The sequence below is a fragment of the Peromyscus maniculatus genome, chromosome 3, assembly GCF_049852395.1.
Source record: "Peromyscus maniculatus bairdii isolate BWxNUB_F1_BW_parent chromosome 3, HU_Pman_BW_mat_3.1, whole genome shotgun sequence".
NCBI lineage: Eukaryota > Metazoa > Chordata > Mammalia > Rodentia > Cricetidae > Peromyscus > Peromyscus maniculatus.
The window spans coordinates 160,118,841-160,142,979 of NC_134854.1; the positions used below are offsets into that span (position 1 = coordinate 160,118,841).

The window sequence follows — 24,139 nt, forward strand, 5'->3', positions numbered from 1 at the left end:
GAGTGACATTTTTAGCACTAGCTTGATGACAAAAAAAATCATCAGTGTAGATCTCAGTGTGTCAGGTCTAGACGAGGACGGATGGCATGTGCTGTGTTGTACCAAGACACAGACATTTCAATCCAATAAGGAAATCTACCATAGTCCTCCTAAGTATGCTCATGCTTAGCAAGTAGGAATTACCGTACTTTAGTTTGAAAGTGCCCTTCATTTTGGTAAAGAGAATAACTTGTTACTGGGGAACCAATATTGAGATCTTCAAAGGTCCTAATTTAAGATCCGAAGTCCCATGTCAGGCTTTCTGCTATATTCTAGAGTAAGAAATTGACTCGAAATTGGCTGATTCTGCTGGTAAAGTGCTTGCATGAAAACTGCCATTCCTACCCAGAACCCAGGTGAAAAATGGCTGACACAGTGGCTTGCAGTCTAGAGTGCCAGGGCAGTGAGAATGTAGATCCTTGGGACTTCTGTGGTCAATCTGCATAATTGAATTAGTGGATTCAAGGATAGTGGCAGACCTAGTCTCAAAATAACTGGTGGATAGTGCCTGAGAAATGACACATGAGCTTGTCTGCTAACCTTCACATGCATACACACATGTACCCTCACATGCATGCACCCACACACACACAAGATTAGGAGATGATCAGAACGTTAAAAGCAGGTCCTAGAACCAGAGTTATGTCAGGGAATAGGTGTGGGTCAGAGGGAAAGACATAAGGATGTCAACAGGAAATGCAGGCCATAGTCTCAGCTCTCTAACAGAAAATGTTAAGACCTGTTTTCACCTCTGTGCATTCAAAGAATGTCTGTTGTATTTGGTCCAGTCTTCTTTTCTGGTTGTTCTTACTGTCTGAATGGTGAATGCCATAGTACAGCCACTCAAGTATGACAGTGGTATGATGAGTCATCCAGAATGGTTCTCCGGGTAAATAACTGTTGTCAGATCCCAAGACTGGTGAAGTGAGCGGACAGTGGACAAAGGGAAGTGGATGTGAATTCACAGAGGAAATGAACAGGCAGATTATTGCTTGCCTTTTCCTGGGTCTCCTCATTTTCTTGCTTTCACTAGCATAAAATCCACTTGAATGACTCTATTAGGGTGTATGCATGTGTGCAGGAGCAAATGTGTGCACATGCATGTAAAGGCCAGAGGTCAACCTTGGACATTATCTCTCAGCAGCCACTCACCTTGTTTTTTGAGATGTGGTTTCTCACTGCCCTAGAACTCACTAATTGGGCTAGTCAGTATGCCCCCAAGATCTGCCTGTCCTGTCTCCCCAGCCCTGCCAAGCACACACCTCATGCTGAGAGAAAGCGTGTTTGTCTGTCTAAGACTGTCTTCCTTTGCTTAGTGTGAGAATCTCTTGTTTCACCCATCTTCCTGAGAAGGATGCATTGTACTTATGCCTCATTGTTTACTACAGCTCTTCCTGGTGGCTAAGCTGGGAAAACAGCACAGGACTAACATTCATGTTCTCTTCCATGGTTTTAAGGACTTTAATCTTCCTGCCATTCCTTCAGACTGACATAAAATTGTACTAGTTCTCTAATTAATATTTCTTGTATTATTTTTACTTAATTTTTAAAGAGAGTTTCATGCATAGACAATATATTGACATAATTCTTCCTCTTCCCCTCCAACTCCTACCATCCCCCCCCAAATTGATGTGTAGACAAATTTCTAAACAGTCTTATTAAATAAGAAACACAGAGCCAAATACAGGGGTAATAGCTGAGGAGATCAGAGAAATAACTAATGGCCATGACTAACCTCAGCTTACCACCCTGCCATCGCTTTCCCAGAGAGAGCGTCTTCCTGTCTAAACTGAGCTTTTATTGCCTTCCTGCTGTGCCTTCTCATTGGCTCTAAACCCAGCCACATGACTTCCTTGTCACTGCCTGTCTATACAGACCTCCAGGGCTCTATGGTTGGTACTGGGATTAAAGGCTCCTGTCATTATGCTGGCTGCGTCCTTGATCACACAGAGATTCTGCCTGCCATATGATCAGATTAAGGGCATGGGCTACCACCGCCTGATTTCTGTTTATGGCTCACTGACCTCTGATCTCCAGGCAAACTTTATTTATTAACATACAAATAAAATATCACATTTCAGTACAAATAAAATATCAACACTTTTTATTCTAATAAAAAGAAAAAAAGTTATAACTAATATAATAAAAACTATATACAATAAGTACAATAACTGTATACAATATATATTTTGACCACTTGGGATTCAGGAGACTAATCTCTGGTGCCTAGCAAACTCTGGCAAAATAAAAAGTAACATGACCTACATAGATTGTGTATGCTTTTATCTAAATCACCACAATCAATGTTTCAAGATTCATCTTGGTAATATTAATATTACTTTGCCTTAGATTGTCTTATCTATTTTTTATCATATTGAAGCAATAATTAATAAATGATAACAAAGCATATACCAAAATAATAATGACAATAAACATTATGGATTAATAGAATGAACTGACCAATTTTTTAATATAAATAATAAGAAAACTACAATAGATTAAACTGCATTTCAAGCTGTAACTCGCATAGTCCAGAATGTTCCTAGATTTTCTCTGTGATACCAATCTAACATAGTTCGGCAGTTCATATGTTCTGTGGATTTATTAACTTTATAATGGAAAAAAATATTAACATGAAGAAAAAAATCTGAAACCCCAAACAGTCCAGCTCACCTCCATAATGCAGAAACATCCTGTTGTTGTTGTTGTTGTTACGGTTACTTTGTTTGCTATGGTCAGATTATCACTGAAGCAAGATAACTAAAACTATGTGGAACTAGGATCAAAGGGGGCTGGATTCTCATCCTGTCTATAGATGGGACATCCAAGGTCAAATCAAAAATATTGTTTGGTTACGCAATACACATGGCAAATGGCTTAGAAGGGGCACATGGGGACATTAGGGAGTCATGATCTTCCCAAGAAGTTCATGTAAACTTGCCTGAGGATCGGAGGAAAGAGCCAGCCACAAGATTAGACTTAGCGGTCAGGCAGATGGGACATGGAGAGCACCTCAGTCAGAGTCACAGGCCTCTTGTCCGGTGGTGGCATCCACTGCAGAGGCCAGGCTGTCTTCCTGGCCTTGAGTGGTTCTCGGACTAGCTCAGCGATGGCCGTCTGGGTCTGCTTTTCTAGCTTCTCCAGCTTCTTGGCCACATCCCTCTTGAGATCCCAAGCAAGTTTCCGGGGTTTGAGGTTGGCCAGGTCCACTTCCTCAATGACAGGCTCTGGCTTGGCAGCCTCCAGCTGCTCCTTCACGTTCTCTTCGGTTACAACTGGTCTGCCCTGGGGTACCTGATAAACCCACAACACACCCCACGGTTGTGCATGTCCGGCGGACCTAGACACTTCCGCCTAGCCATTTCCAGGTCAAAATAACCATTTCCGGGTCAAGGCGTCTAGCGTGAGCAGGACCCCGTGGCTTTGCATGGTTGCATAAGAGTACGCAACGCAACCATGTGATCTGCGCATGCATGGAGTAGCCACATCAACCTGTTTACGCATACACCACCCAGCCTTTATAAGCTGGCTCCGTATTCCAGGTCTCCTCCTCTACACACGTGTCTCTTCCGCAGGCCTGACCACTCCTCTGTCTCTCTAATCTTAATAAAAACTCTTGTTAGTGGATTCTGTCGTGTTTTTCGTGACATTTCCTCACAGGGTAAGAGCGCCGCTAAATAACTAACAGTACCCTCCTCCTCCTCTTGAGGTCCTCATCCTCTAGGACGTGGTTCCAAAGCCTGAGAACCCTGTGCTTCCCATCTTCTTCTTCCTCTTCTCTGGGCCGCTTGGTCTGTGACTCCCCATCTTCCCTGTCCTTATGCCCGGTTTTCTCCTGAGGGCCTTCAGACGTCCCTTCCTCTGCAGTGCCTCTTCTTCAAGGCGACCCACACCCTCAGAAGCAGCCGCCATCGAATCTGAAACCCCTTCCTTTCTCTCCCTCAGGAGCATCCTTAATGGTTAAACACCTCTATGAAATCCTTAGTCTCAAGAGGGTGAGTTCCTATCTCCTCGCGCCTTATATACCTTTCTCTGCCCAGACATCACTTCCTGGGATTAAAGGCGTGTGTGCTTCCCAGTACTGGGATTAAAGGCATGTGCCACCACTGTCTGGCTCTGTTTTCAGTGTAGTCTTGAACTCACAGAGATCAAGATGGATCTCTGCCTCCAGAATGACAGGATTAAGGGTGTGTGCCACCACTGCCTGACCTATATGTCTAATCTAGTGGCTGGCTCTGTCCTCCAATCCCCAGGCAAGTTTATTAGGGTACACAATGTATCACTACATTCATAGAAAGTTCATATATTGTCATTCATATGCCACAACAGCACAGATAACTAATCTAGACAATATGTGCTAAAGTATTAAACACCACTTACATTTTAATTCCAACTCCAAGATGTAATGATTCTTATAAAAATTATGTTAAAACAATAAAAAGCACAAAAATAGAGATTACTATTTTCTTTCATTTCTACTCATCTCAAGTTAATATTTACAAAACTATAAATATACTTGCATGTATGTTTAGTCCATATAAAAATCACTTCTTTGTTTCAGATAGATTTTCCAGCTGCCGGGTGGGAATATACGAAACCTGATGGTGAGGAGAACAGAACTGACCTTGAAGAACCACCAAGAGAGTGTTTAAAACACATCACCAGACTTTCCCAGAAGCAGACTCCCTTGCTGTGAGTAAGCCAGGCCTGAGAATGACTCTCTCTGCTTTCCTGCTCTCATCAGTCACACTTGAAGTACTCATGTCTTCTGAGAGTGCACCTGCAGTCTCACGCCATCCTCTCATCTCCTGAAGCCATGGATGTTAGCTGATCAGTTGATGTGTACAAACTAAAGGAGAGATTTTGCCTCATCTACAAAGACTTTTGATGTGCTTTAGCAACTTTAACTTTAGATTAAGGAACAGTATGAAGTTAGAAATAATTCAATTCAGAGTAGTAAAAGCAGAGACTGGCTAGGTAGACACCATCACATCTCAGAGAAAAACATTGCTCAGCCATCATTCAGTAAATTCTAGGAGGCTGTTTTAGTAAGCAGGGAAAATTGGAATTGAAATATCATGGCAAATATTTAAAAGAACATAAATAAACACTAAGTCAGTAGTAAGAAATTCTTAAGTTGTGTCAACCAGCAATTCTCTAAATAAAGCAAAAATCACTTGTTGGAACTCAAAATAATTAATGGCATTAATGTTTGCTACCTGGTAATGTGTGAGGCACAGTTCATGAGCTGTGCTCATTCATAATAAGCCATAGGCATAAACTCAGGAAGTTGTACACAGGTGCATTTATGCATCAGTATATATGTATTCATTGCTTGGACCACACTATGATAATATGTATAAGAGAGGGCACTTTATTTCAAGAAAAAAAATCATTTAAATAGAAGAGTTATATTTTTTGTGTGATCCCTGTAAATATAAGTTTAAGAAAGCCGGGCGGTGGTGGCGCACGCCTTTAATCCCAGCACTTGGGAGGCAGAGGCAGGCGGATCTCTGTGAGTTCGAGGCCAGCCTGGGCTACCAAGTGAGTTCCAGGAAAGGCGCAAAGCTACATAGAGAAACCCTGTCTCGAAAAACCAAAAAAAAAAAAAAAAAGTTTAAGAATGAGTTAAAGAATCAGTAAAAAAGAATAGCCCACAAGCAAGCAGGGAGTTCATGTGGTTTTCTAGGCAAGACCTTGGGATTTCTGAAAGGTGGGAGCTGTAGACTCTGACAACAGTGGCTAGATTTGGGAGAAATGTAGATTCACAGCTCAAAATATATGACATTGATTTGAATTTGGAAATATGACACCTGAGAAGCCAAAGAACTCAGGATAAGTCAGTGGAGAAGGCCAGAATTTAAGTTGATCACCAGGTAGACAGAGTCATTTTCTGGAGAAGGCATCAGTGTGGCTGAGTCCACATGTGAATGTCCAGTACTGCCTTGGTCAGTGTTAAGTCCTACTCTCTAGCCCAGATCACTGCTGGTTTCATTCACTTCAAACAGGTGACCTAAACCTCCTTCACAGTCTTCCCATAGGGTGGACCCTCTCCCACCCTGAGACTCTGATTGGGTGTTTAGTTTTCTGAATTACTCTTTTCTAATTTTTTTTTTTTTTTTTTTGGTTTTTCGAGACAGGGTTTCTTTGTGTAGCTTTACGCCTTTCCTGGAAGTCACTCTGTAGCCCAGGCTGGCCTTGAACTCACAGAGATCCGCCTGGCTCTGCTTCCTGAGTGTCACACCGCCCGGCTTTCTAAATTTTTTATATGATTAAATCATATTGCCCTTTTAAATTGTCACTCAAATGTCATCTGTCACCAGGGAATTTCCTTGACCACCTCCTTTAATGAAATCTCCCTCTCTGCAACCATACTTATTACGCTGCCATCGTTAGGCTCATTCATACATTTAATTCTTCTCTCCTCACTCATTTGCAAGAACCAGAGAACAAGGAATTACCAAATTTGGTTTTGTTGTGTTTAACTTATTGCTATGTTTCCAATCCTAGCCACTGTTTTTCCTATATAGTGTGTGTAACCCACAAAAGCTGAGGCATCCTCATAAGTATCTGCTGTGAAAAGCTACCTTTAGGACTTAAAGATGTTGAAAGAGTTTCATGGCCCTCAAAACAAAAACACTGACAATCTCTTTTCACGTCATTGCCACCTTCACCACATGAAAATTCTTTACTAAAACAAACAAACAAAAAAAAAAACCCACACAAAACCTTATGTTTAAAAGTGTGCCACATAAGATCATTGCTCAATATGCCACTGTAACAAGAGATTTTAAATATGGAAAAGGTGATGTTACAAATTTTAAACATATATAAACAAAAAGGTCAAACCTAGCAAATTATAACTAGATATTTATGCATTTAAATATCAGGAGTTTGTATTTTTTAGTTAACCCCAAGTGCTTGGTATTTAATTTTACTTTTAATGTTTTTGAATTATAACCTTTCTTTATATTGAGAATTCAAACATGTACAATGAAATTGGATCATTTCTACCCAAGTTCCCCTCTTTCAGACCTCCCCAAACCCTTTAACATGTTCTCCTCCCAACTTCATATCTCTATATACTTTTTATGACCCATTGAGTCTGATTAGTACTGCCATCTGTACATGAGTGTGAGACCATATACTGGAGCACTGGAAACCTACCAACAGCTGCATTCTCCAAAAGGAATGATTCACACCCCCAGTAATTATGCACTGCTAATTGCTCCTCAATTGTGATGTGATGTGGAGAGAATCTACCCCATCCATGCTGAGATTTTGGCTAGCTTGAACTTGTATGGATCTCATGCAGTAATCATGACTGCTTTGAGTTCAGGAAGGCAACAGCCATGTGATGTCCAGGAAACAGCATTTCACAGCTTGGCACTCCATCCTTAACTCTCACATTATTTTAGGCTCCTCTCTCTGGTGTTCCCTGAGTCCAGGTGTTGGGGCATGGTTGATAAAGATGATCCATTTAGGGCTGAACAATCGCTCTCTTTTTCTGAGTATTTCTCATGCATCTGTGTATGTGTCAGGGTGCTCACAACTGCAAATACCACTAGCTCCAAATTCCTCTTCTGGTTTCCATGAGTGTGTGCGCGTGCGCGCGCGCGCGCGCGTGCGCGCGCGCACACACACACACACACACACACACACACCATAGACTCACACAGACATACACATAACAATTCATTAAAGGCGTACATTTTAACAGTTAATGAACTACCCCAATTGAATTCTACTTGTCTTTCTGCTTCAGATCTTCTTTATGGTAACTGTACGCATTAAAGAAGCAACATTTCCTTCTGTTTCACTTAAATATAATTATTCATGTGACGTGCAGCACAGACTCACTCTGGACTGTGGGAACAGATGGATCACAGTCTTCAGTGTGTGGGGGTTTCAAATAGCGTTTAGTTTGGTGACTTGAATCACTTAAGGTTTTATCATTTTCTTGGTGAGTTAATTATCTCTTCTTTCAAATTAACCACATGTAATCAGTGTCAGGAAATTCAGAGTCAAGATCTATTGCAAAGGTACTTGTGATATTTGTAAAAACGGAAAGGAAAATAAAAGCTTAATGTCAACCAATAGAGTAATTCCCTACATGTGGGAAGCTGAAGGATAAAATATATAAGAAAAAAATCATTTTGAAATTAGTGGACATGTCTGATTTAGCATGACCTATACCTGGGACCAGATGGTTTCTAGGGACTTACAGAATTTTAACACAAGCAAAATGCATAGGAAGCAACTGTGTTTTCAGACATGAATTTCTTTAAGCCTAGGATGAAGATTTTTGAAAAGAATAGTGTATAGTTTAGTTATTTTAACAGAAAAGGGCAGAGATCAGAGATTAATGATAATAAGTTAACCAGAAACTTCAGAACACAGCATTGGCAGAAGATAGGCAGGCTGGGAGCTGAACATCTGCACAGGAGCATTTAGTTACTATTTATAACCAGGTATTCTACCACAACCTGCAAGGAGATGTGAGATGAATATAGACTTCAAAAGTTGAGAAAAACTGAAGAAATTCTGACCATGAACACTTACCAGATGTTTGATAAATGAACCAGATGTTTGATAAGTGGCATACCAGGAATAAGTCTACTGTAGATTATCTACAGATAGATACTGTTCTAAACCTGACCTAACATATCATACAAGGAAATCTCAAAAAGTTCAGACTGGATTGCCTGTAATTAACCCTCCTACTGAACACATTGATTCATTCAATACTGAAGAGCTAGGAGGATGCTCTCAACAGTGTAGTATTCCTAATGTCTAGTGGTTGTTAACTAGAAAATGGTCTTGGGTGTTATCTAGCATGCAATCAATTTACAAAACTATAATTTATTATCAGAAAAATATAGCTACAGACTATATTGGAGTAATAGTTAATTTAATTTCAGAGATTTAAAAAGCAGACAATGAATTCAATGCAGCAACACGAAGGAAAAAATAAGAAAACTTCACAAATCCAATTTGTAAAGTTATTCCATACATATAAGTAGTAGAAAGAATTGTGAAAATAAACTAGGGACTTCATCCTTTGATTTCATGTACATTCAGAAGTTAATATAAAGCATAACAATGACTTAAAAATAGGCAAAGTAACAAAATCAGAGTAGAATATATGACCTGGAGCACTGGTTAGAAGATCAATATTTGTATCACAAAGATACAGAGACGATTAGCAAAGAGAGAATTTTCTGCAAATGACTACTCCTGTGGCATAGAAGACAACTAATAATGGTAGGGAAGAAGGATAAGGCAAAAAACGTTGGTGCCAGCATCCACCATAGGCAGAACTAAGATGCATCTTCTAAGTGTGAAATCTAGGACTAAACGGCTTCCTTAGAATGAATGTTAGGCTAGACAGAGAGGGACAGACACAGAGAGAGAGAGACAGACAGACAGAGATAAAGAAACAGAGGTTGAGCTAAAGTTTAAAATTGTTTATCAAAACACATTAATTCAGATCTAAATATGAAAGACATTCTGGGGAAATGTATGCAAGATATTTATATAACAAAACCATTGTTTCAGTGTCAGTAACAATACAAATGAATATAAATAATCCAGCCAAGAAGGTAGTCACCAGACAATCAGATGCCTTATGAAAGATACAGCATATGAAAAATTATCCACATGCTAAGTAAGTGGAAATTTTGAACCAATATCAGCAATTAGAAAGTATAGCACCAAAAAGATGGACAAAATTGATTAAAATTGTTAAGAATGTGTTTCAACCAGAATTCTCACAATATCCATGTAAGAATGTGAAACTTTACAGGCACCTCTGGAAACAGATGCTTTTCTTCCACATGTACACAAGTGGCCCAAACCACCAGACATTAGATTCATCTGTAGAGAAAGAAAATAAAACAATTAAAAAGCTTCCATATGTATATTCCTGGGACTTTGATTTATAATGCCCCTCAAAAAAGGAAATAACTCATATGGCCACCAAAGAAGAGATTACATAAGGAAATTGTAGTGTATTCATACAAGAGAATAATAGCCACTGATTATAAAGAATGGACTATTGACACACTCAACAACACAGATAATTTCAGAATCATTTTTGAGCAAAAGTAGCCATAAATAAAGGATTATATTAATCCAGAGTGAAAGAAATCAACCCTGTGCTTACCTCTGGCAACAAGGAAAAAATTGTTTTGTACATTGATAGGAGTGCATGCAGTTGCTAGTTGGCAAATTCATTTGTCAAAATTCATTGAACTGATTCCCTGCATTTTCTTTTATGTAAATTCTGCTTCCAGAGAGACAGTATGGGGGAGTGGCACTGCTCAGTATTAGAGGAGGAAGTTAACCAGAACAACACATCTCAGGATCTTTTATTATTGATGGGAAAAACAGTAACAAACAGAAGAATCTAGACATGTCATAAAAGTCATCTGGACATGTCAATATTTTCATCTTATAGATGATGGCAACTTCCGCCTCTCCAGTCATCTGATATTTCTCATACTCTTCTTGGACATTTTGGTTGATTGAAGATGAGCTGGATTATTGTTTGGGAGAGGCAAGGGTCAAAAGCAGATGCAGAAATGGTCATGTAACAGATATTGTCCTCTTGGTGGACTGTGCTCTGAATGGTTTCATTGGGCTGAGAGCATCATGATAAACTACCCAGAAGTCAGCCTCCATGTCCTAGACTGAGGTCCCTGTGTCAGGTGGTGCATTTACGAAAGTGATCGGGGATGTGTTCATTCCAAATCCAAGTGAACTCTGTTACCCAGGGATAAACTGAGATCTTTGTGAAGTTAGGCAAAGGGTTAACTTTGGTGGAACTTTGGCTAACTTTGAACACTGGTGGAACTACTCTGAGAAGATGAAATCTGGTCCTTGTTGTGCCTTTCCTTCACATACCTACTTGCTTCTTCACTGACTTGTAAAGTAAGAACCTGAAAACAAGACTGCTCCCCTCATATTGAGTTACAAGACACACATTACCTGCCCTGGAGGAGACAGATGTTTTGCCCACAAAAATGAAATATTTTTAAAGCAGCAATGATAAGAGAGTAGAAAATGCAAATTACCTGAAATGAAGGTGGTTTTGTTTTTGTTTTCCACAAAGAATACACTGGCAGAAAATAAGCTGATAGAATATACTAGTTTTCCAGTATAAACCAAAACACAATTCCAAGAATAAAAAAAGCATGATTTTGTACTGTGCATTTATAACAATGTTAAAAATTTTTTTTTCAATCTGTCTTTTCAGACTTTCTGGGGAAAAGAGAAGATACCTGTGGTTTTATCGTTTCTACTGCAATAATGAAAACTCCTCCCTTCCTCTGGTTTTGGGAAGCGCCCCTGGATGGGATGAAGGGACAGTTTCTGAAATGCATGTCATCTTGAGAAGGTGGACATTTTCTCACCCATTGGAAGCTCTTGGTCTTTTGACTTCCAGGTAAGACTTATCATAAGCAAGTCTATGTTGATGTGTTAGGGATGTCTGAAAAGCAATTAATTACACAGCCATTCTGTTCCCAATTTCAGTAGCTATGGACATTAACTTCAGATAAATACAGCTGTGCATATAAATTTCAAGTTTTAATCTTAGAGATATTTTAAGTATCTTCACACTAAAGACAAAGCCTAATTAATGAAGCCTATAGTTTCTTCAGTGAGGAATCCACTTTCTTTTAAAGAAAAATAGCTGGGGAAGCTGAGGCAGGAGAATTGCTGTCGATTCACTGCCAGCTGGCATACATAATGAGGTCTCATCTCAGAAATAAAATACCTGCACCATGGTCTCCTCCTTTCCTTCTCACTAAAATATAAAATGAGTCAAAGCTCGGCATCACCACCCATGAAATTCTAGTCATTGTTGCTGAAGACTTAAAACAACAGCACGATTATTCCCCAATCATCCCCCAATTGACTAATGAAAGGGAAATTGGTCAAAGCCTGACAACAAGAACTGACAGAGAAGAAGAAATCATTGATGCATCTTCTATTTTGTAAGGTAATTGTACCTGGAATATGCACAGACTAAAAGGGGAGCAACAGAAAGATAAATAACCCACTTTTAAAATGAGTAACAGATCTGACATACACTTCTTCAAGAAAACTATACAAATATCCAATAAATCCACGAAAAGATACTTGAGTTGATGTTATTGGCTATTGAGAAAACACTCAATTGGAAGCCAAGAAAAACACATGAGATACTTCTCTCACCAGAATTGGCAATAATCAAAGAGTATAAAGCTCTGATGGATGCAGAGAAATCAGAACCTTGTTGTTGCGGGGGGGGGGGGGGAGGTATGCAAAGCAGGTATAGGCATAAGGGGAACCCAGCTTGGCAGTTCTTTACATGTTGAACACTGAATTACAATACAACCCAGTAATTCCACCATCAATTGTATAGCAGAGATTAGCAAAAATTATGCCCAATCAAAACCCATACATAACTATTAGGAGCATCATAGATCACAAAATACACAAAAATGTATAAGCAACCCAAATGCCCAACAGTGAATAAATGAAAGGTGCTCTGTGTAATGTCATAATAAAAAGAATAATACTGATAAATGTGACAAATTGGGTGAACTTTGAAAACAGTATACTAAGTGAACGAAGCCACTAACCAAAGACCATATTTTGGATGCTCTCATTTGTATGAAATCTGCAGAATGGACAAATCTATAGAAGAGGGAAGACCATTAGTGGTAATGGAGGTTGAGGGCAGGTTAGAGGGAATGGTTACAGGAGAGGTGTGTGTGTGTGAGTGTGTTGTCTGTATGTAGTTATTACTACACAAATTAAAGTAAATTGAATGATATTTAAATTATATTTTGAGAAACACAGTTCTTCAGACTAGCAGGATGGCTCAGTGTGTAAAAATGCTTACCACTAAAGCTGATGGTCTGAATTTGATATCTGGAACCCATGTAAAGGTGGTAGAAGAGAACTGACTCCTGCAAGTTGTCCTCTGACCTTGATATGAATGAGATATCTCTTGGTACATGATCACACAGGCATGCATGCTCACACGCGCGCGTGCACACACACACTTTCAAAAACCTTTAAAAGAAAAACACTGCTTTAAACTTTTAACAAAATAAAATGGGTGCACTGGCACATGCCTTTAATCCTCTCACACAGGAAACTAAAGCAGGAGGGTGCCATATGTGAAAGTCTAGCCTGAAGAGTAGCAGGCCAGCCTTACCTACATAGAAAGACTCTGTCAAAAATATACTTTAACCAGCAATACATTAAGTGAAAGACTATGCATCTATGAAAAATTTTGAAGTTTGATTTTTGGGCCAACATTCTACATCTTCCAAGCAGGCTGACTTGGTTAAGAATCACCTTAGTTTACACGTTATCTGATGACTTTAAATGTCAATGATTTTCAACAAGTGCATGGGATATTATTCTAGAGATCTTTTTAGAGAAAAAATGCAATAATTCTGTTTACTGATGTAAAAACAGAGAATTTACTGAATTGATTTCTACATTCTCTGATCCTTAAAAATGAATCCTATGTTTTCTCTACCTAAATAGATCTTGAAAATCTATGTGACTCAAATTTTCAGTGTACAGGTCAGATTTTTAAATTAGTAACCCTTAGCATTATCTTCTTCAATGCCCACAATAACTCTAAGAAGTAAACATTATTTTTTTTTCTAATCTTACATGCATGAACACTGAGGCTCACAGAGATCACTGTGACCCAGTATATCGAGGGGCTGAGAATCAAGTGTAGACATTTGTACCAACAGATGTTGCCCCCTGAACCTCAGCTGTATGGCTTCCCGCATGTATTAGTGACCTTTCAACCCCCTACCCCCCCCCCAAAAAAAATCACTTAGGTGATAAAGGGATTATTTTGTTTTACAGTTCCAGGGCAATAGAATAATCCGTGGTGTGGAAGGTGTGAAGGAGCTTGAGGCTGATCTGGCAGTTAAGAAGCAAGAGAACAGAAAGTAGGGATAACCTCCCGAACAGCCCCCCCCACACACACACAACCAAGTGTTGAAGCACGTAAGCTTTAGAAGTTCAAAGCCTGTACTGCCAGATATTAGGCGGAACTCGGGGAGTCCTTCGGAGGAGGGGGGAGCCAGAGGGGTCAAGGACACCACAAGAATACAGCCCACAGAATCACCTGACTAAGACCCAAGTGGACTCACAGAGATCAGAAAGCTTGTGTGGGTCTGACCTAAGTCCTCTGCATATATATATATATATATATATGGTTGCATATACATATAAATTATGGTTGAGTAGCTTGGTGTTCTTATGGCACTCCTGACAGTAGGATCAGGGGCTGTCTCTGACTCTTTTGCCTGTCTTTCAGATCCTTTCCATCCTATTGGGTTGCCTCATCCAGCCTTGATGTGAAAATATGTGCCTGGTCTTATTGTAGCTTGTTATGCTGTATTTGGTTGATGTCCCTGGGAGGCTCCCTGTTTTCTGAGGGGAGTTGATGGATCTGGGGAAAGAGGATGTGGAGGGAAAAGATGGGGCGGGGGAGACTATAGTCAGTATGTAATATAAGAGAGAAGAATAAATTACAAATAAATAAATAAATAAAATCTTTTTTTAAAAGCCCGTTCTGCTCTTACAGAGGACCTGGCTTTAGTTCCCAAGACATGCATATAGTGGCTCACCCCCATCTCTTACTCTAGTTCCATCGGGTCTGAGGCAATCTTTGGGGATCATGTCATATTCAAATCACAATACTACTTAAACACTCTGGGCTTTTTTTTTTCTAGTTGTGAACAGCAAGGGCTGTATTATCACACTCAAATGATTTCCTTTCACTCAGCAGTGTTCTCTGGAATCATCAGACTTAATAGTCAGAGATGAACAGGATACTGTCAAAGCAGACCTGCTTATTAAGCTGCATTCTGGGAGCCTGGGGGAATCTTGCTCTGATTGCAGGTTTTCTAGCTCCTTATCATGCACCAGATAAGGTCACTAGCAAGGTTGGCGAGTTTCCATTGTGAGCATCCTGTGACTCCCACTCTCAGTCTAACTGAACTGTTAAAAAACTTGAGGACAAGCTGTTTCCAGAAATGAGCCTTTCCCACAACTCTAAATTCAAAAGCTGACTTTTCTGAGAACAGTGTGTGCTTATTATGTGAGTTATCAAAGAACGAGTTCTTCGGAGTTCTGCTTCTTCTTCGCCCTTCTTTGAAGAGTCGGTTGTGGTGGTAGTTTAACTTCTTGAGAACTGGTTTACTCTAGTTTGAGTATGGAAGGGTTTAATACAGCTGTTTCTTTCATCCTTCTGGAAGACTCTCTACTTCATTTGTGTTTATTCTAAGCAAGAGACATGCTGACACTCCTGTACCTAGAGTGGGCCGCTGAGTGTTCTCATTTCCACCACTGAGTGACAGCAGAGTGCCTGCTGGGCACTGGTCCTTCCATTAGAGAAGGTGTAACTGCAAAGGCCTGGCCTAAGGTTAGTGGTTCTGGGTGAATGGCTACTGTTATCCTGAACCCTGATGCAGAAACACAAGGATTCAGTGGGAAACAGCAATTATCAGAAAAAATTAAGAGTCATTTTTAACAAAAAGGTTTAAAAAAGAAATTTAGAGCCAGGCAGTGGTAGCATATACCTTTAATCTCAGCACTAGGAAGGCAGAGCCAGGTGGATCTCTCTGAGTTCAAAGCGAGCCTGGTGAGTGAGTTCCAGGACAGCCACGGCTACACAGAGAAACCCTGTCTCAAATTTTTTTTAAAAAATCAGAAAACTACAATAAAAGCTTAAATTAAATTCTGAAGAGCATCAAATCTTGCTACTCTCACATGATGTAAAATTATTGTTTTCGAGAAGAAAAGCAATATTAAATAAACCATGCCTCAGCTTTCAAAATCATTTCCCTTGGAGGGAGACTAAAATGCTTGCACCAAGCCACTCTCTTGTTTATTGTACAGATAAATTTATACTAAAGTCAGTCTTGACTAGCAATGTAAGTAGGAAGAGTGGAATTCACAATAGTGAGACAATTAAAACTTCCATTATTTTAGATGCCTAATTAAGTGATGATTTGTAGTGTTTACTTTTTCACTTTTCTATTTATGAAGCAAAAATATGTGCTATGCACTTAATCAAAGAGGAAAAAAATAAGCCACAATGACTGTTGCTCAGAAAAACACACAGTTTGCAAGGAAAGGCTAGCACTAGGTGCCACCACAGGGTATGCTCTGTTAGACTTTAATTAAAGTAAGTAGGAAGTGCTCAATTAGCCCAAAGGATAGAAAGCAAATTATGCCACAGAAAGTAAGGAACTGTCCACTGTGAAACTGAATCCTAACTCCAAGGCTTGCAAAGGTTTCTTCAAGAATGGTAGCAAGTGTATGTCTATGAGGGTTCAGGGGGTAGTGGATATTTACCGCAAAAGAATTTGCATGGGACACAAAATTGAAAACATTGGCCTAAGGAGGATTATGTGGAGCCTTGTGACCCAGGTAGGAAATATAGTCTTATTAAAACAGTCTCTGGAATTTTGTTGACAAATTTGTATTAAGAAGAATAATTCTAGCAACCATGTGAAAAGTCTGTTTTAAAAAGGGGACGGCAGCAAGGCTATTAGCTGGATGCCAGGGTTAGGAATATCCCACTAGCAAAGTTCTTCGTGGCTTAGTCTTGGCAGCATTAGAGGTCTACAGAGTCAACTGGAGAAATATTTCAGAAGAAGCCACAGAGTAAGGAGAGATAAAGAAGAATTTAAGCTTAGACTAAGTGTTTGAAAATCCCACTGTGGACTAAGACAGGGGCCAGAGAAGAAATAGCAGATCAGAGTAGCCTAAGTTGAAGGGCTTTGTTTACAACATAAAACCTTACATGGGATCTCTGGGACTGCCTGGTATGGAGTTCAGTTCAGAGAGCTGAAGCTTTGCAGAGAAAATAAACCTCAAAGAATAACAGGAGCCTTAAGATCTAAGACGGTAATGGTAGAGAGATTTTTAAAAACCAAACAAACAGATGTTTAGAAAATAGGGGATAAAGCAGCTTTGTAAAAACAGCACAAAGTAAGAAAGGGCAGGGACAAAAAGGGAAGAGCAGCCGAGTGATCAGAGGGAACCGAGAAAGGTGTTACAGCGTCACTACAAAGAAAAGCTCTAGAGAAACAGTAAATGGAATTAGGCCTTAAGCCGAGTAATGGAATTAGAAGAACCACCACTGCGCACAGTAAGGAAAATTCTTGCTTCTCAAGTACTTTTAGTTTTCTTTCTTAGTTAACCTATGAAAGCCCTACATGTTCATGAGGTGCCCTGTGACCTTTTTTATGACTTTATATTATAGATAGAATAAATTAAGCTAATTAATATATTTGACTTATCATTTTGTGGTGAGAATGTTTAATATCTATCTTTTTTTGCATGATGAGAATATAGTTATTTGATTCTCAACTTTCTATTTAAGCCCATAGATCAGCTGTTCTTCAATCTGTGGGTTATAACCCCTTTGGGGCTAAATGACACTTTCACAGGGGTCTCATAAAACCATCAAAAAACACAGGTATTTATGTTATGATTCATAACAGTAGCAAAATTACAGTTATAAAGTAGCAACAAAAATTACTTTATGGTTGGGGTTCACCACAACGTGAGGAACTACATTAAAGGGTCACAGCATTGGAAGGTTGAGAACCACTGCCTATAAACTCTCAAGCAGTATCTCTGTACAGTTTTCTTGTCTCTGAGTTAGGAATTCATTATCCCTGCTTGTGGTTCATGGCTGGTCCAGTGCCCTAGTCTAGTTAGATAAACTATACTGCCTGCTATTTGCATTAGTCACTTTTCTGTTGCTGTGGTAAAATACCATGACCAAGCACCTTCAGGAAGAAAATGTTTGTTTTAGCTTATGGTACCAGAGGGGTAGAGAGTCCATCACAGCTAGGGAAGCATGACATGGTGACTGGAACAGGAAGCTGGCTCATCACATCGTCATCCATGCACATGAACCAGAGAGAGGGAGAGCAAGGAGTGGAGTGAGGATATACACCCTCAAAGCCTGTCCCCAGTGATGTGCATTTTCCAGCAAGGCTCCATCCACCTCCTACAGGTTCCATAACCTCCCCAAATAATGCCACCAACTAGGGATCAATTCCATGGGGGCTACTGCTCATTCAAATTGCACCCTATTGTATGTCAACATTGATCCACTTAAAAATGTAATAAATAACAGAACTAAGCTAGTCATTTGGTTTTATATGTGGACACGGTAATTTCTAGTCCAAAGATCAAAAGGCCTTTCCAGAAGCACAGTAATGCCACTCTAGGTCTCTGAGTTTAGGGTTCTGGTTTCCATGTTAACAGATGTCCTTGGGAAAACTCCTTCAACTCTGAGACTCAGAGTCTTCCAAGATAACATGAGGAGATTGCACTTGCTTTCCAAGTCTTCCTGGGGTCTGATATTCTGGAACCACACAAAACTCCTCAAAGGAACATGAATTATTCAGTATGTATAGGGTCTCAATCACCTTAAAGAACCCTTATTCATCATTTTTTTCCTGGAAGAGTATTTAAAAAAAAAAAAAGCCTGCCAGATCTTATCACTTTTCCTATTAGAAACAGAGCACAGATATTTATACTGGCATTTAACTTCCAAGCTGATGCCGTGTGTCATCAGACTCCAAACCTATTGAAGAAACACTGTTTCCTTATGATGATTCCTAATTCTAGCCTGACACCTGAGCTTTTAACAGTGAATAGCCTCGTGGCATTCTCCATGAGTTCATGCTGTGTATACTGAAGGCTTGACATTTCTTTTACACTTAAATTTGATCTCAGATTTCTTTGCTTTTTTGGTTTACTCAAAGTTGCTTTTTCTTTTAAAGGCTGATATCTGTTGTGTTGTGTTTAGCTTTCAAACAGTGTTTTTAAAGTTTGAGCAAAATATTTTCCCTGTGTCTTCTCATGAATTAGAAAGGAGGGGGAAGGTAAAGACAAGAGTAGGGATAAAATAATAAAAGAATAGAAATGACATAAAATAAGTCAAATGGAAAAAGTTAAAAGATATATTTTCCATTGAAGAATCATTTCATGAGTTTACCGGCTCTGTTGAAGATGGCCTGAGTCCCCATAATATTCTCACAGGCTGCTGAGGAAGAAAGGGAATGAAAGGTTTGGGAACAGAGAGAAAGAATGACTATTGGATCTGAATATTGGACCACTCAAAGAGGCCCAGTGTAATCGGGTTTTTGTTGTTGTTGTTGTTTTGTTTGTTTGTTTGTTTGTGTGGTTAGGTTTTAGACTTCAGACACTTCCTGTGGTGCTTTGAGTGAGCAATGCCCTCTCTGGTCCCAGGTGTTTGAACACTTGAATTCTATTTAGTGGCACTACTTGGGAAGGTATGCAACCTTTTGGAGGTGTGGCCTAGCTAGAGGAAGGATGCCACTGTGGGCAGACTCTGACAGTCCATAGCCTCCCTCACCCTCTTTCGTTTCACCTCTTGCCCTCCACAGCCTGTGATAGTCAGATGTGATCTCTCAGTTTCCGGTGCCACTCTCCTGTTACCACGCCTCACCCACCGTTCTGGAATTTCTCTCTGTCAGCTGAAGTAAATTCTTCCCTTTATAATGCACTCTTGTTTATGGGGCTTTATCACCTGACAAACAGAAGCGTGCCATAGATCTGGATCTTTATATTTCAAACCAGATTTCCATTTATGAGATTGTGAGGTCCTATTTTCTTGTTAATTATAAGGGTGCTTCTTATAAATAAGTGAGATATGTCTGCCTGATGGATCTTCCATTAGTGCTTTTGTGAAGATCCACACCATAAGCATGAATGTCCATTCCTGAAAGAACTGGAAGCCTCAGGGGGGCTGTGATTATCCAAGAGTACCTCCCAGATGCCGATTGGCAAGGATTATGTATGTGTGTCAAGAAATCAAGCCATTTGGAAATTCAGTATAACCTGGCTTGTGGAAAATTTCAAATAGGTTGCAGGTCTTCTGTTACATATGACATTTTGGTCTGTAAATATCAACCCAAAGCCAGACCCCACACAGGTAACCTTCTCCTCATTGAGGAACAAGCTACTGAGCAGGAAATGCCGGCAGCTAAATCCCTATAGAATGTTTGAATAATTTCAGACATCTCAGGGAAGAAAATGCCAGGATTTGCAGAACATGTTTGTTGATTGATCCACACCTGACTTCAGGGGCCATGAGAAAACAAGCATGCATTGTCCAGAGACCTATTATGACAGAACATTATCCCAAATTAACTAAAAAACAGAATGCTCATTTTCCTTCACACAATGAGATTCTTTCTTAAAGGAGCATAATAATATTTGATGTTTCTACTCATTCTGGTAATGAATCTATAGTTATTCATATATTTAAAATTAATTACCAGGATGGATACTATTTTAAAATGTATTTTTAGTAGGTTTGAAAACCTATGATTAGGTTAGAAATGTAAGGTTGTTTGTGAAACTTCCCTTAAAGTATTTGAATCAATAATCTTGATATCTTCCATCTCCTTATTAAGAATAAAGGAGCAATATATACTAATTTTTTTCAAAAAGAAGGACATATGTTAAAAACAGTAATAGAAAAAAACATGTATAGTCCAAATATATTATATGTATGTGAGGAAATGTCTTAATGAAACTGATTACTCCGAATACTAAAAACCAGTATTACTCTATTGCACTTTGAGATCATCAAATAACCCGTTGTTTTGCTTGGTGCCTGTGTACAATCTACCAGGTGATCATAGTGTATTGAACTCATTTAGTTTTAGACATATATAGTATTTCCAATGCTCTGCATAACATGTTTGCATGTACATCTCTCATTATACCCTTAGGATTGATTTTCAAACATTAAATTGCTACATTTAAAATAATCACGACTTAAAAGCATTTTTGTCTGTTGCATCTGAATACATGTCCTATATTGCCAGCACTGTGTGAAAGAGCCCTTGTTTTAGGAACATCAACAACACCACAAGCATCTCCTAAGGTGGCCCACTCTTCCTAAAATAGCCAAATGCAAACGATGTTTGGATATGCTTGAATGTCAAGTAAGTCCTTAGTCATATCCCAAGATATCATGTGGTTTGTTCCAATTTTGCTTCCAATTTCTTTGTGAACTCCAAGCAAAGGTAATGAATAAATGAGATATTCCTCTCCATCAAAATACAAAACATGCTTCCCTGAATCTGCATGTATAATTTTCCTTTTCCACTTCACTATATGAGTATGAATAGATTTTTGTTTTCTTCTTCCTGAGGACATTGGAAAATGTCCTTTTCCATTACCCTCAGGTTTGCTTTTTTTTCCTACTCCTTTGACTGAGAGACAAGAAAAAAAAAGTATAAAATTTATGCAGGTGGTATTTGTGGAATTAAACCTGCTGCAACCAATTTAAATTATCTCAGTGCACAGCAAGAAATAATCTGTCTCTATAGTATGATTTCCAGCACTGTTTTCATCATCATCAATGCATTTTGATAAATTACCTACAGTACAGAGAGCATGGTGATAAATCCTAGGAATAAAAAAAAAAAGATTCAATAAACATTACCCTCAGTTGATTCAGTCCCTCATTGAGAAATGGGAGTTCAGTTTTTAAAATTATAATTCTAAGTATTTATTAGCCAGTCCCAAATGACTAGAGGTAATAAGTCAATATCATTGGAGAACAAAGAAATTATTACTATGGATATTCCCATTCAAAGGGGTTCGATGCACATTGTGTGTGTGTGTGTGTGTGTGTGTGTGTGTGTGTGTGTGTGTGTACATCTTTGTGTGAACATGTATGAGCAGGTGCAGTAGCCTATGTGTGCATGTGTGGAGGCCATAGATCAATGCCAGGTGTCTCCCCTACCCCTTTCTGCTTTATTCTTGGAATAGAGTCTCTCATTTAACCTGGAGCCCATCAGTTAGTTCATCTAGACTAGCTAACTCTGGAGGCTTTAATGGCTGTAAAAAGAGGAGAAGAGGGTAGTCTGGTAATAGACAGATCTAACAGGTTTAGCTTAGATAACGTTCAAGCACATAGGTAGTCATCACGATTCCAGAGGCACTGGGGACACATCCATAAAACTTGAGACCTAGAGTATAGAAATGATTGCACAATAAGAAGTATATAGTATCCACCAGAGCTTTGTTCTGTTGTGATGTTTTATACTTTTGTTGTCATCCATATCAACAGGATGATACAGGTATACAAGAAAGCACGAGTCACTAGACAGACTCACAATGCAATGACTTGGGCATCAGCACTTTTTACTGCTCCCTCTAAGGCTTCAGACTGTCCTCAAACTCACCTTGATATCAATAGGCTTTGGACAAGTGGTTTAGCAACTGAGAACGATAAATTAGAGTCTCTTGAATTTAGTTAGAAAAATCTAAAGTCTTAACATGCAGAAATGAGCTGACCTACCTTTGCATTTCCATTGCAGCATTCTCTTGGTCTGTGTGTGGTGGAATCCTCTGGCCTCAGCAATGCTTTCTTAGATGTGTCTGGACCATAGTTCTCATCACATCTCACGGTTGAGGTCTTTACAGGGGAAAGAAAACAGGACTAGCAGTGGATTTGTTGTTCACAAATATTTGTTTCAAGTGAATAAGCTTGAAAGTGGAATCTGAGCTGCAGTTGGAACCCAGTGTCAATTTAGAAGAAATGCATAGCTGTTTAGCTTTCCCACTCCAATTGCTCTCAAGGACAGTTAGGGGACACTAGGCAATGCCCTGTTTTTTGGTTTGTTTGTTTTTTTCACTTGATGCTAGTTGCATAATGTTCATTTCATCCTTCAGTAATCTAATATCCTAAAAAGAAAAGGAAAAACAGACTTTACATTAAAGAGTGAAGTTTTCTAACTTCTGCACCATAGGAAGCCAATCTTCATCACCCTGACTGACTAAAATATCATTACTTCCCTACAAAGGAATGTGGTATTTTCTGCATTTATCAGTCATTATTTTAAATGTCATAAGGTATTTCTTCAAGTTAAGTCATACCTGTTAATATTTTTGAAGGCTTGTTCCTTTAAAACTAAGTATTCATACCAAGTCTTGCTGAATCCATTTGTGTCAAATGTTCAAGCCAGCAGCAATTAAAGCAGTGTGTGCCTATGTGAATTCCAGACACTTCCAGCAACTTTGAGATAACTGAGTACAATCTTTGGGTGGTACAAGATGGTAGCAACACAAAAGCTCTTTGAAGAAGAAAATTGTTTGGGGGATGTGGTTTCAGAAGCTCAGCACCTTCACAAATTCAATTCAAAAACTGGTATCTGATAGCTGTCCACGGGATGTTAAATCTTACTACCAGCTTCAAGAGCTTCATAGTCTACTAAGATTCACCATTGTTAAGTTATGTCTGTTTATTCATGATAAAGTACTTTTGATGTCTGGTTTTCATTAATATCTGGTCAAAAGCATTTTGAAAATATTAGATACTATTTTAATTGTTGATGTAACTAACCGTCTTATTAAATAAGAAACACAGAAACAATGTAAAAGAGAAAGCCGAGAGGTCAGAGCTCAGAGCTAAAATCTCACCCTTCCGCCTGCGGTGTCCCAGCTTCCCGAAAAGAGACCTATTTCCTGTCTGTTCATCTATTTATAGTATTTTGTTCTGCCTTCTCATTGGTTGTAAACCCAAACACGTGACTGCCTCGTCACTGTCTGAATGTACAGCCCCCTAGGTCTTAAAGGCATATGTCTCCAATGCTGGCTGTATCCCTGAACACACAGAGATCTATGGGATTAAAGGCGTGTGCCACCACCGCCACACTCTTGCTATGGCTCTAATAGCTCTGACCCCCGGGCAACTTTATTTATTAACATACATTCAAAATCACATTTCAGTACAATTAGATTACCACCACATTTAATCATATAAATGATCAGATATCCAGGGGGTAATAATTTTTTGAACAAATGCATAGTAAATAAGAAGCAAGGATTTCAGACCCTTTCAGGAAAGATTTTTTAGCTCTCTTGTAACCTATATTTTATAGCTAAGAGTGCTGACAGGGATGGGACTTAGCCCACTTCAAAAGTCTAGTCAATAGGGCATTCTCCTGCAGAGCAGGTGAGAGTATAGATTCGATACTGCAGAATGTGAAAGAAATGAGTGTTG

The 24,139-nt window shown here is 39.2% G+C and overlaps 1 protein-coding gene and 1 pseudogene across 5 annotated transcripts in view; one reads left to right on the forward strand and one right to left on the reverse strand.

Moving 5' to 3' along the window:
- Positions 1-24,139, forward strand: part of Pik3c2g (phosphatidylinositol-4-phosphate 3-kinase catalytic subunit type 2 gamma) — a 352,621-nt gene that overhangs the window by 127,386 nt on the left and 201,096 nt on the right. For all 5 annotated transcript variants that reach the window (XM_006976490.4, XM_015995399.3, XM_076568126.1 and 2 more), the window contains 2 exons: positions 4,601-4,731; positions 11,297-11,485. In XM_006976490.4, coding sequence (XP_006976552.1) covers positions 4,601-4,731; positions 11,297-11,485 — 320 coding nt within the window. The remainder of the gene's footprint in view (positions 1-4,600; positions 4,732-11,296; positions 11,486-24,139) is intronic.
- Positions 2,920-4,062, reverse strand: LOC102912962 (coiled-coil domain-containing protein 12-like; annotated as a pseudogene).